This window comes from Triticum urartu, chromosome 2 (assembly GCF_003073215.2).
Source record: "Triticum urartu cultivar G1812 chromosome 2, Tu2.1, whole genome shotgun sequence".
In the NCBI taxonomy this organism is placed as follows: Eukaryota; Viridiplantae; Streptophyta; class Magnoliopsida; order Poales; family Poaceae; genus Triticum; species Triticum urartu.
The window spans coordinates 73,435,787-73,449,181 of NC_053023.1; the positions used below are offsets into that span (position 1 = coordinate 73,435,787).

A 13,395-nucleotide genomic window follows, 5' to 3' on the forward strand; every position below is an offset into this window, starting at 1 on the left:
CTTTTATTACTTATTACATGGGATGTTGTAATGGTTGCCTGACTTGCGACATTGCTTTCAATGCGGTTATGTCTCTAAGTCGTGCCTCGACACATGGGAGCTATAGCCGCATCGAGGGCGTTACACCTTTTTACCCTACCTATAAGCTTAAATAGTCTTGATCGCGAGGGTGTGAGATTGCTGAGTCCCCGTGACTCACAGATACTTCCAAAACCAGTTTGCAGGTGCCGATGATATCGTGCAGGTGACGCAACCGAGATCAAGGAGGAGCTCGATGAAGTTTGTGTTCGCTATGTTGTTCCGTTTCCAGTTGATCAGTAGTGGAGCCCAGTTGGGACGATCGGGGATCTGTGTAGCACTTGGGGTAGTCTTCTTTTATTTTGGGTTCCGTAGTCGGACCTTGTGTGTAACTGGTTGATGTAATGCTTTATTCATTTATTGTTGTGAAGTGGCGATTGTAAGCCAACTATGTATCTCTTTCCCTTATGTATTACATGGGTTGTGTGAAGATTACCTCACTTGCGACATTGCTTTCAATGCGGTTATGCCTTTAAGTCGTGCTTCGACACGTGGGAGATATAGCCGCATCGAAGGCGTTACAGTGCCGACCCAGTAGGCGGGCTGTTTTTGCTTTATTTCAATTTTTTTTTAAATCCTTACGAACCGGGACTAAAGGTCCCCCAGACCACGGCGCGCCTCGTGCCACGTGGTGGGCCTTTGGTCCCAGTTCGTGTTGAACCGGGACTAAAGGGGGGGATCTTTAGTCCCCACCCTTTAATGCCGGTTCCAAAACCGATACTAAAGGTCCTTACAAACCGGTACTAAAAGTCGTTTTTCTACTAATGATAATCCGATAAAATCTTCAGCAGGCCGTTATCTTTGCCCCGAATCCAACAAAAAATATGATAAAGGATATGAGAAAAGCAATATCTGATCCGATACAAACAGTTTACATTCCAAATCGGCGCCATAGACGCCAAATACAAGTTGGCCAAGGAAACGGCCTGCTTGTTTTTAGTCTATAAACATACTTTATTTATTGATCAATGTCGAAAAACATAGGGATACAAGAGATATCAGAGGGTTTAGGAGCCACACATGGTGTCTGAGAGGTAATCCTAAAGCATGTCTAGTCAGAGGCGGAGCCAGGATTTCTTAAAGCCTAGGGCTAAAACTAACTGACTAAAAATAACGTCAAATAGCATGCACACCAACATGTGCTATAAGTATGCCACAAATTCACATTAAAGATGAAATGTTAATTCCTTATTACCATGAGAGAAAATTCGATAAAACAAATAATTTAACAAAGTGCATTTTACAAACATTGTTTGGTACCAAATTGATGAAGACTTGCTTAATTCTAGGCAATTGTTTCTTCACCAGCAATAGTAGAAAGACCTAGAGCTGCAAACATAAAATCGAGTATTTGAAATTAAGACACTGGACATATACTAAAATCAATTGTTCGTATGATATTTTGCAAAAAAAAAATACCATTGTCACGAAGTGCACGAGGTAGTAGCCCCTTTTGTTTCCTCATTTTTTGATAGCACTGTATATTCTTAATATCATCAATGCTTGCAAATACATCACGCTCAATATAGCACACCAAACGATGATTCATCCATTCATCATTCATCTTATTCCGCAACTCAGTTTTGACAATGCTCATAGCTGAGAAAGCTCTTTCTACGGTTGCTGTAGTGACAAGCAGAATCAAGGATTTTGAACAATATTTCCTCTTCAATTGTTCGAATCCTCTTCATCTTGGATTTTGAACAATATTTCCTGTTAACAAATAACAATGAAATAGAAGTGATTAAAGTAATACAATTGAATGTCACAAACTCATTGACTTGGGCAAATAGAAAGAAAACTAGGGAAAATTAGATGACAGATACAATAAACTGAAGATTACCTGTCCTGTCTTACTGTCTAGCCGATTCTGAAGATGAAAAGGAAGAAGGGCTGGAGCCCGGAGGGCACTGCTAGGAGTCGACGAGGCGATGATCCGTGCTCTGAGCGGCGAGCGGCAGCCGCCTGGGCGCAAGTATAGACGCGGGACGCCGATCTGTCCCGTGGGAAACGGCGGGCGGCTGAGGCGGCGCAGCTGTGAACGGAGACGTTTTTTTGATCAATTGGGCGAAAGATGTGGCGAAACACTGGACGATTGATTCCTTATTAGAAATCGCTACTAACCAAACCAACTGTGGTGGTCTCGAGTCGTGGCATAGGACATCTCCATTGGGCTGGGAAGTGGGAACTTACATGGGCTGAACATGGGGCTGTGCTTGCACGCCTGGGGCTGGGCCTTGTATGTATGTATATAAATATAAAAAAGAAACTAATGAATGTATGCCTACTAGATGGGCCAAGCCTGGGGCTATAGCCCCAGTTGCCCCAGACCCAATTCCGCCCCTGCTGTCTAGTGAAGCTATGAGCCTCTCTATTCGACTTACGTCATTCGAAGATGAAGGAGCAATGTTGCAATTGTAAAGACGTTGCATTAATCTCTTTGATTGTGCTTGCATACAGCCCACCAGAGCCTTCCTTTAAGTTATTGACAACTTAATGGCAGTTAGACGCTATTATTGCATGCGTGATATTGAGGTCCATGGACAAAGAAAGGCCTTCCCCACATGCCAGGGCCTCGAGTGCGGCTGGGTCCACTATACCGGAGCATTTTATTGCCGATGATCCCAAGTATTTGCCGCCCTCATCTCCGCATACTGCACTGTAAGAGCCCTCGACACTTGATCTGGCCAGAGCGCCATCAACCTTTAATTTGGCAAAATCCAGCCGGTGGTGGAGTCCACCTGCGTTGCCGTGAGGGTGTGATCACCACAGCTTTTGCAGGGGTCTTAGGCCTGCACATCTCGAGCTCTTTGATATACGTTTTTTTAGGAACTGATGGTATGAAGTGTTTTTTTTAGTGTAATGGTATGAAGTGGTGTTTCGAGTGAGGTGACTGAAAACTTGCTCATGGATCGCCTTCCTGCGGGCATGCCAAATGGCCCATAGTGTCGCTAGGAAACGGCCTGCTGGTGGTTTTGCCTGGCATTCCCAAGAAAAGTAATAGTACCTGGCAAATAAAGCCCATAAGCCGAGAAGAAGCCCACACAAGCCAACTTGGACTGAGGGGCTGCCAGGGCAACCCGCCGCCGCCGCCGCCGTACGCAGGGAAACCGCAGCAGCATCAAGTGCAGCCGGCGGCACCGCGACCCCAACCTCCCCTTTCCTCCCAGCTGACCTAGCTTTCTCGCGTGCTCAGCGATGGGCGTCGAATCGGCGCAGCCAACCCCCGCCGCCACCGCCGAGCAGGCCCAGGATCTCATCGACGTAAGCCCCAAACCTCCCCGCACCCCCGGGTGCCGGGTTCTACTTCCCTTGCTCGTATTCTCTGTTTTTTTTTATCGGGATGGACTGTTCATGCGATTAACCGACGGGAGTGGTGGATCTTGATTGTGCTGCTCTGCCAGGCCGCGAGGTACGACGAGCTGGAAGACGTCGTCGCCCTCTTCTCCGCCGGTGTCCCCCTCGACTCCGCAGATTCGCAAGGCCGGACGGGTTGGTTTGATTCCCCCTGTTCAAGTTCGACTGTCTCGGTTGCTCTTAGTTTTCTGTTCAGATACTTTTATTATGTTATTATGTCAGTGTGGTGTATGAAGCTGCCATGTATATATCAGTCTGCGTGCCATACGAAGTTCTGAACACAACAGTACACTATCTGGGTAGATTATGGTGTCCTTGGCTTGAATTAGAGTGGTTCAACAGAAGCCTGATGTATAATGAATAGATAGTCTTTTAATTTCTCTTGCAAGTTTCTTACAAATGGAGTACTGGGATATCTTTTCCATGTTGCTGTTCTTAGTAAGTCACCAAGTGCAAGGCACATACCATAAATTAACTATATAAACTCTCTGAAAACCATCACCTTTCAAATTCATTCGAAGTTCAGTGACAAACTTGATAATTCAACCAAACATTCTTCTAGAATGCTTTCATTTTAGATTGATCTCCTAGACTCATTAGTGAGATACCTAACCATTTCCTCATCACTGTCAGCTCTTCATATGGCTTCTGCCAATGGGCATCTTGCTGTGGTGGAGTACTTGATTCAAAATGGAGCGGTAAGAATGCTACTGTTCTTTTATGCCTGTTTACATTATTGAGTTGCAGAGTAGAATTCACCGTAGATTGTATTCCCAGCTCAGTGTTAAATAAATACACGCCGAAGCACACAATGGCAGCTAGATTGTTACAACAGAATCCGCTATACAGACGGGAGCGTGGGCTTTGTTGCGTGACACCGGAAGCGGTCACTCGGGTGGAGCTGTAGACGTGGCAGCCGACTTGCCCCCCCCCCCCCCCCCCCCCCCCCCCCCCAAGCAGTCAAAATGGGATACGTGAGGACGTAAGTCGTTCAAGACGATCCTCAGTAAGCCTTTCGTGAAGATGTCGGCGAGCTAGGAAGAAGTTGGTACGTGCTGGACCTTGACATCGGCAATGCTGACATGTTCATGAATGAAGCGCATGTCGATTTTGACATGCTTAGTGCGTTGGTGTTGAACTGGGTTGCTGGAGAGGTACATTGCGTTGACATTGTCGCAGAACACAACGGTGGCTCGACGGAGCTCAGTGAGACGCTGATGGGAGCTAGCAAGACTTGGCGACGACATTTGCCATGACGCAGTATTCTGCTTCTACGCTAGAACGAGACACTATGTTATGCCCTTACGGGACCAGGACACCATGTTTGGTCCGATGAACACACATAAGCTAGAGGTGGAGGGCCTCGTGTCCGAGCAATCGGCCCAGTCCGCATCATAGTAAGCCACCAGGTCATGGGATGGAGCAGCGCTGTGGATGCGAAGACCAAGATGAGCCGTACCTTGCACATAGCGTAGGATTCATTTGACAAGCTGGAGATGCGGCTCGCGGGGAGCATGCATGAAGAGGCAAGCTTGTTGGATGCGTGAGTGATATCGGGACGCGTGAAGATACTGTAATGCACCAACGAGGCTGCGGTAGCGGGAATGATCAGCGACAAGCTTGTCGTTGGTGGCAGAGAGTTTGGCGCTGGCGTCGAGAGGGGTGGACATGGGCCGACAGTTGAGCATGCCGACACGGTCCAATATCTCAAGCGGATACTAATGATGCGAGAAAAATAGGTCGACATCGGAGCGTTGGACGTTCACACCGAGCGTAGGTGGCTGAAATCAGTCATGGTGAACTCGGGATGGAGCGGGGTGATGTTGGAGCGCAGTAGGCTAGAGGAGCTCTCTGTCAGGATTATGCCATCCATGTATAGCAGCAGATAGGTAGTGGACGAGTCGTGATGGAGGATGAAGAGTGAGCTGTCGCTCCTCAAGGCGGTGAAGCCGAGCGTGAGGCTATGCGTGGTGAAGCGAGCAAACCAAGCCCGAGGCGCCTGCTTGAGGCCGTAGAGGGAGCGCTGGAGTTCACAGACTAGTGGTTCGTGTCGATGAAGCTGGCGGGTTGGGCGCTATAGATGATCTCATTGAGAACCCCGTGAAGAAGCGCATTCTTCACGTTGAGATGATGGATCGGCCATGAGCCGGTGACTACGAGGCTGAGGACGACCTTGCGTTGTGTGAAGCCTCGAAGAACCCAACACGCTTGCGTCTCCTGCTGGAGAAGGTCACCCTCGACGCTCGTGACCGCATCGAGGGCACCTCCGTGCTCGTCATTGGCATCCGCTGCAACGGCGAGAACTCCAACAGCGCCAGCTCCTCTAACAGTGCCTCTGCTGATCGGGGATCCCCCCGCCCCTTAGGGCGATCCTGGCCGGTCCAGCTGCTCCAGCAGCGGTGGTTCCAATGACCACGCCGTGGTTGCAGCAATGGCGGCCGTCCCCAGCTGCTGTTGCAAGGTGGTGAGACGCCTTGGATGGGGTACTTTGCTCCTCGTAGTGCTCCCTTCCCGCCAATTGGTCGCGCTCTCTGGTTCCCACCGAATGCCGCCGGCTTCCTTGGGTCACGCCCTGGCGCCCTTGCTTAAGCATACCCGGTCTTCTACCCGGGCCCCAGCCTACACCGTACGCGCCTACCCAGTCGTTGTCTACACCAAGCTAGCATGTTGAACGCCTCCATGAGCAACCTCTTGCTCTAGCATACCGACGCCGCTTGTTGGTGCCTCGACACCGGTGCCTTGTCTCACATCTCCAGGAACATAGGTAACCTCACCAAAATTTATGATGTTTCAGTGTAACATTTTCCTCACATCATGGTCGGCAACAGATCCTCTCTCCCTGTCTCTCATGTCGGCAACACCCATCTTCCAGCCACCCCTTCCACCTCATGTTTTAGTTTCTTCTAACATCATTAAGAATTTCATTTTCGTACACAGGTTTACTTATGATACTTCTTATGCCATTGAATTTGACCCCGCTGGTTTTTCTGTGAAGGACCTAGCCAGCTGGACGCTGCTCATGAGATCCAATATCTTTGGCAGCTATACCCGTTCTTCGGCTCCGGCGCCATCGCTCTCGCCACTTTTCCCATACGGCGGTGCCAGAGGTTGCCAATGGAAATACCAGTGAGAGGAGTGGCACCGGAGCCGAAGAACGGGTATAATGGGCTGTAGCTATTGGATCTCCCGAGCAGCGTCCGCGTGGCTAGGTCCTTCATAGAAAACCAGCGGGTTAAAATTCAATGGAACAAGAATTATCATAGTAGACTTGCTTATGGAAATTAAATTCTTAATGATGTTAGAAGAAACTAAAATATGATTAAGGTGGAAGGGTGGGGTGGAAGATGGGTGTAGCCGACAGGGAGAGAGGATACGTTGTTGACCACGTGTGAGGAAGATGCTCCACTGAAACATCATAAATTTTGTTGTGGTTACATGTGTTTCCCGAGATGTGCGAGGCGTCGATGTCGAGGTATCAATCGACAACGCCGGATTGCTGGAGCGAGAGGTTGTTGGCGTTCAGCATGCTAACTGGGCCAGAATAGAAGATGGACTGGGTACGCTTGAGCATGGGCGTTGCCTGAGGACGCAGGTGGCGTTCGGGGGGAACCATGTGGCGGGAAGGGAGCACTCCAGGGAGCAAAGTAGCCCATCCAGGGCGGCTAACCACCTTGCTGCTGCTGCTGGGGACGGCCCCCGTTGCCTCGGCCACGGTGCGGTCGCCGGAGCCGTCGTCGCTCAGAGGGGCAGGAGGAGCTCGATCAGCAGAGGCAGCGCCGGAGGCTCCGGATATGCCAATGATGAGCGCGGAGGTACCCTCGATGTGATCCAGCAGGAGACGCGAGCTCGCCTGGATGAAGGTGGAGAAGGGGGTCTGCATTGGCATGACGGAGGCCATAATTTGGAAGTGGCGTGAGAAGCCGCAGATCATCTGGAGAGTGAGCGAGTAATCGGTCACTGGCTCGTCGACTTTATCGAGGGCGTCGGCCAGGGCATTGACCCGGCGGTAGTATTCGCTGGTGCGCAGATCGCCTTGGGTGATGTTGCGGAGCTCGGCGCCATGATCATCACGCTGCCAGGTTGGTTGTCGTAGAAGGAGTTCAGCTGGCTCCGGGCGCGAAAGGCGGTGTTGTCCGGCCACTTGATGACATTGGAGATAGCTGTATATCCAGAGGGTGGTGGTGATGTTGGTCTGGCACCATGCGACATCCTGTTCCAAGGGCTCGGTGAACGTGGCCCTCAGCCTCATACATAGAGAGAACATACCTCATAATCTGCCGCCATTTGGAGAAATTGTTGGCGGCAAGATCTAGCTTGAATTTGAGGAAGTGCCTGATGTTCAGCTGGTGCATGGAGGGCAGGCTGGAGAATGAGGCGCTGGGTGATGACGTAGGAGGGAGCCATGGCTGGTGGGGCGGAGCCGACAGGGAGCTGGAGTCCGTTGGAGAGTGAAGCGGAAGGAGTCGGAGCACCTCTGAAGGACAGGAAACAGTGGTTAGCGGCGCGGAAGACATGATGTGGTTATGGGAGGAACTCGAGCTACCAAGTTGGAGAATATAATTCACCGTAGATTGTATTCACAGGTCAGTGTTACATATATACACGCTGAAGCACACAACAGCAAGCTAGGTTGTTACAACAGAATCCGCTATACAGATGGGAGCATGGGCTACGTGCGTTGTGACCGCGTGTGTGACGCAGGAAGCGGTCGATCGGGTGGAGGCGTGGAGCTGTAGACGTGGCTGACGACTTGTTCCAACATATTGTACCAGATAAAATATATTCCAGTACTTCTGTTTGAACTTTGTTCCTCTGAGCAGATGAAGTTATCTTATGGATTTGACTGAACTTGCGTATTCCATAAGAATTCCATGTCATAGTGATAATTGTTGTTTTATGACTGTGCAATTGGACTACAGAATGTTAACTCTACAAACTTGGAGAAGAACACGCCTCTCCACTGGGCATGCCTCAATGGACATACAGAGGTATTTCAGTTGCCTCGCTATTCTATTAGTGGTTTTCATGCACCGATCTAGACATATAATGACACAAATGCTTATAAAAACAATCTTCCAGGTAATCAAGGCTTTGATATGTGCTGGGGCTATCGTAAGTGTACTGAACAGGTATGTTAAAATGTAAATGACTGCACCAGAAGAAGTGGTGGTTTGATTGTGAAATACATGCTGCAGGATGTATTAGATATTTCTTACTTAGTGGTGTCTGTTATAAAGGCATGATTTGGTATTCTGCAGCCATGAGAAAACCCCTATGGATGAGGCACTGACTCTCGGAAAGATGGAAGTGGTCGATGCAATCGGTGCAGCAGTAGCTCAAGCAGAGCTCAATGGTGTTACTGTCTCCTAAGCAGAACTTGACATTCTCCTTGTGTGATGGATGACGATGATCTGCCACCCTGTTCTTATCTTCTTCGTCACCGTTTCTTCCGGTCTGTGTCACTTAAGATGCTGATATGCTAGTATGTGGGGCATTAGGATGTGTTGAGCTAAGAGTTAACTGTCATCTCTGTCTGCAATCACCTGTTAGTGTCAAATGTCCTGAAAGTCTGGCTGCTGACTATGTGTGCAGCAGTCAGATGTAGTATCTTGTTTTATAAGATTGCAAAGGCCATCGGACTTGTGCTGCTGAACTAATTCCTTTCTCCCACAATCTCCTACCTAGTCAGATCACTGGGTTTTATACTTTACAGTGAGCTGAGATATCAGATATGCACTTATGGTTTTTTGTGTTGTTGTTGATCCCTCTCTGCTTTCAAACTTACCAGTTATCCAATTATCCTTATATTTTTTTTTACGTTATTATGTATAATTCAGTTGCCTTGTAGTTGCGGCTGAAGCCATTAGCCATATATGCCACAATGCGTCCCAGTTATGATTTATGAGCCATATGTGCCACAATGTGTTCCAGTTGACTTTATTCAGCTGGCTTCCAACTGTACATCTGGGTCGTGTATCTGAGTCAGTTTGAGCCCACTGCCTAGAAAAGTCAAGGCAGAGCCCACCACCCAGAAACGGTCTGGACAGTCCACGAGGCAAAAAATACCAGTCATGGATGGTTGGCCCATTTCTTTGTCCAAATTCAATCTCCACAAAAGGTGCATAGATCCTTCAGACTTTGTCAAATTCAGGTCGCTGTGGCCTATATAGCCACACCCGTTCTCACTCCCACTTTGTCAAAATCCAGGAGGCACTTGCGGCAGGCGTGTTTTGCCAGAGACGACGCACCACTCGCCAACCGGGTCAAGTGTTCAGGTCGCTCTCTTGATCAGTTCGGCCAACCAAGGTCGGTGTCGCGGCTAGAAGAAGAAGACGATGAGGAGGAGGAAGGAAAGCTTCTGACGGAAGAAACTTATTAACGAGGGGCGACAGCCAACAGGCAGACCAAGACATGCCGTCGCCGTCGGCGTTGTGAATCCGCGCTCGTAATAAAGGTCACGGACGGGCTCACGGCAGGGAGCCCGGCGCCTTCCTCGCCGCCCCGGTTACTTCGGGACACGAACGCGACGGCGGCGACGGGGGTGATCACACAAATCAATGCCGCTGCCGCGGGTGGCCCGTGATGCGGCCGTCGGTCGGTCGAGCCACACCATGACCATGTCACGTAGGAACACGCCGCCGCCCCGGCGCCAGGCGCGTCGCCTGATCGGTCGGTTTTCGTTATAAATGCGCGATGCGGCACCGCGGTGGTCGACGCAGTCGGCGGCTCGACGTCCTCCGTTCGTTTCTCTCTACGTACGACTGTACTGTATGTATGTAGCAGCAGTACATGCACACGGAGGACGGCCGCAAATCAGTTACTCCTACTGACTACTCTGCTGATCTGCCACTGCTTTGACGTTTCTCTCCTCGGAGGATCGCTGCTGATCACCAGGCAATGGCAGGGCGCACGTTACGCACTTGGGCGCAGCGATATATGTGCCTGCCACCCCATGACGCACGCACGCACGTACGAGCCGATCCAAGGCACATGCAGCATGCTACGTGTCAGGCGACCCGATCCCGTGGCCGGTGCCGTGTTGACTTGGCGTCCACCCCGTCCGGCCATTGCGACTGTGGTGGTGCAAGCAAAGCGGCGACGCCATTTCGGCAAACGCACGCGCCGTGTCTCCGGTGTTTGTCTCCTCACGAGGGAGAAAGAGAGAGGGACCTAACTCACGTATGTTTCGCTGGTTATCTGGTGTCTGTTAATTGTCCTGCTACATTTTAGGAACCTAGGATTATTCCTCGTGCTTTACAGAGTTAGTGGCTATCTAAATCTAATTATGCTGTCACTGGCTACCACATGCACGCGCCTTCGTTCTGTACAGAGACGGGCTAGTCCGGCCAGAATTGATTACACTTGCCAGGTTAACTAGTGAGTACTCCTAACTAGCTGCCCCTGCACACGGCTCTAATTTGTAGGCTGCTCTTTTGGTGGCATTGTGCGTGCATGTGTCACACACAGTGTCAGTACTCGGTCGACAGAGCTTTGCCGGAGAAAACCAAGAGCATCTCCAGCCGTTGGCCATCTCAGGAGGCGCTAAAAATTGCCTCCGGGAGTGCACCAGCGCAAAACGCGCGCTGGGGCGTGATGCCACCCAGTCGCGGCGTCTATGGGATTTTTTTTGAACGGCGCAAACATGGCGAGTTCATGCATATTTCGGCGACTTCAAACCAAATTCGACCAAACACGGCACAAACACACCCACTCATATATATTTAAAATATTTTACAGAAAAAACGCACTAGTAGGCCCGTCCGCCGTCTCGCTCGCCTCGCCGCACCTCGCCAGCCGCCGCCCTTGCAGTTCTACATGCCGAGGAGGCTGTAGAACCGCGTGTAGTCGCTGTCGTCGTCGTCGTCGTCGCCGCCGCCGCCTCCATCGTGGCCGCCGTCCCTACTACAACCCTCCCACGATTGGTGCGGCGGGTTGGACGGTCCGGGCGTCCGGCGGCGTCCTCGTCGTCATCGCTGTCGAGAATCACGACGTCGTGCTCGTCCTCGCTCCCACGCTTGCGGGCGGCGATCTCCTCCAGGGCCCGGGTCTGCCGGGTCATCACCGTTTGGAGGTAGTCGTCGCGCGCCCACCGCAGGGCGTCCGCGTCGGAGAAGCCGCGCCGGGCTATATCCTCGTACTCCAGGGGGAGACTGGGCTCCGGCTTGGGCGCGACGAGGACGAGGCGCCCGGAAGCGGGGGTGGAGTCGGCGATGCGGATACCGGAGCTGCGGGTGCGCCGGCTGACAGGCGTGTCCTGGGGCTCCTGGGGCTCCGGCTTGACGGGGCGGAGGCTGGGAGAGCCGGTCGACCGACCGGACGAGGAGGAGGACGCCCCGGGGTCCATGCGCCTCGGCGTCCACGAGCTCCCACGGCGGCGAGAGAAGGACGGCGGGGAGGGGTACTCCAGCCTCAGCGTGTTGCCGCCCTCGATGTACTCGAGGACGGCCTCTAGCGTGCGGCCGGGCACGCCCCACCATCGGCGCCGCCCCTCAGAGTTGAGCCTGCCGGAGGGCACGACGCCGTTGGTGGCCTCGAGCTTCTCAGCGTGACGGCGGCGGAAGTAGGGCTCCTAGAGCGGGCTGTCGGGGACGTACCGTGGCCCCTCCCTCGCCGCCCGCGGCAGAGGCACGAATACGCGCGATCTCCGCACGACGCGCCGCCCCGGTGGGCGGTGGTGGCACCGGAACCCCGCCGGCGCTGATTCTCCACGCCCCGGGCACCCGCATGTCCGGCTGGACTGGGTACTCGGCCTCATAGAGGAGCCGAGCTTCGTTTTCGTGAAGGTGGTGGCGGCCGAAGCCGTTCGTCGCCGCGCCGTCGCTAGGGAATCGTTCGGCCATTTCTACGAACTGGGACAGCGAGGGGAGAGGGAGGAAGGGGAGATAGGGCACGTCGGCGGTCGAGACTCTGTGTGTGCCACCGGCGCGCTGGGGGTTGGCTTATATAGGCGGAGGCGGCGCGAGCACGCGTGGTGGCCTCGTCTACGCGTGGCATGCGCGGGGACGCGCGTCGTCACGCCTTCACTGCGCCGCCCGTGAGGCATCAATGGCGGAGGCTGACCGGCGCGGCAGCGCGCAGCAGCTTTGGCATTGATTCGCCGCGGGAAACGAGGCGATGAGGACGACGAAGCGGCGAGAAGCGAGACGAGTCGCTGGCAAGGAGGGTCCGCGGCTCTTTCGCGCCAAAAACGGTTCACCCGGCGCCCTCGAGCGCCCCAGCGCGCCGGGTTCGGGTTGGGTCCGCCGACGCCAATTTCGGTCTAACCTGACGAAAATTGGGTTTTGGGGACACGACTGGGCCCATTTTTTATGCCGGCGGCCGAAAAGTCGCTTTGTGGGCTTTGTTGGGGGCGCGGCTGGAGATGCTCTAAGCTCCTCCCCACCTTCAACAATTCCAAGAGTGCAACAACTTGGTGAGATGATCTAGCACAGCAAAACTCGCTGCATGTGAATACACGCTTTCATGGTGATCTACTACAAATCTAAGCACGTACTACGCCGCATGCATGCACGTACGTACCCTTCAAAACGTTCACGCGCAAGAAGAGGGCTGAGGCGCCGACGCGTGCTTAACTGGATCTGCGTGCAAGCCCGTGTCAGTGCACCGTGTGCGGTGAGACCGTGAGGCGACATAATCTGCATGTCGCGCTTCATTTCGCGCGTTATATCCTTGCTTAGACGACAGGACCACAGACACGAGCGGAGCAACGGCGTAACTCCCCGTCGCACGGTGCAGGCCGGCGGGCCCCGTCACGGGCAGCTCGCATAACTGCGTAGCAGCACCTCAACAATGCATGGAGAGTACGGAATATGAGTAACGTAGCAGTGGTAGCTGACATCGATCTCCTAGTGGCTATAGTCCCTCCCTACAAGATCCACGGGACAATCTTAATGGAGGCCTTCAAGGAAGGAAGGAATAGTGCAAGATCCAGAGATCCATCACCCGCATGGCCACGTACAG

At 52.6% G+C, this 13,395-nt stretch overlaps 1 protein-coding gene across 1 annotated transcript; it reads left to right on the top strand.

Moving 5' to 3' along the window:
• The first annotated feature begins 3,097 nt into the window (after window positions 1-3,097).
• LOC125535883 (ankyrin repeat domain-containing protein 2A) lies at window positions 3,098-9,199 on the top strand. The gene is made up of 6 exons (XM_048698949.1): window positions 3,098-3,342; window positions 3,483-3,570; window positions 4,069-4,133; window positions 8,355-8,423; window positions 8,515-8,564; window positions 8,694-9,199. The coding sequence occupies exons 1-6, from the start codon at window positions 3,277-3,279 to the stop codon at window positions 8,803-8,805; spliced, it is 450 nt and encodes a 149-aa protein (XP_048554906.1). The 5' UTR covers window positions 3,098-3,276; the 3' UTR covers window positions 8,806-9,199.
• Window positions 9,200-13,395: the final 4,196 nt, after the last annotated feature.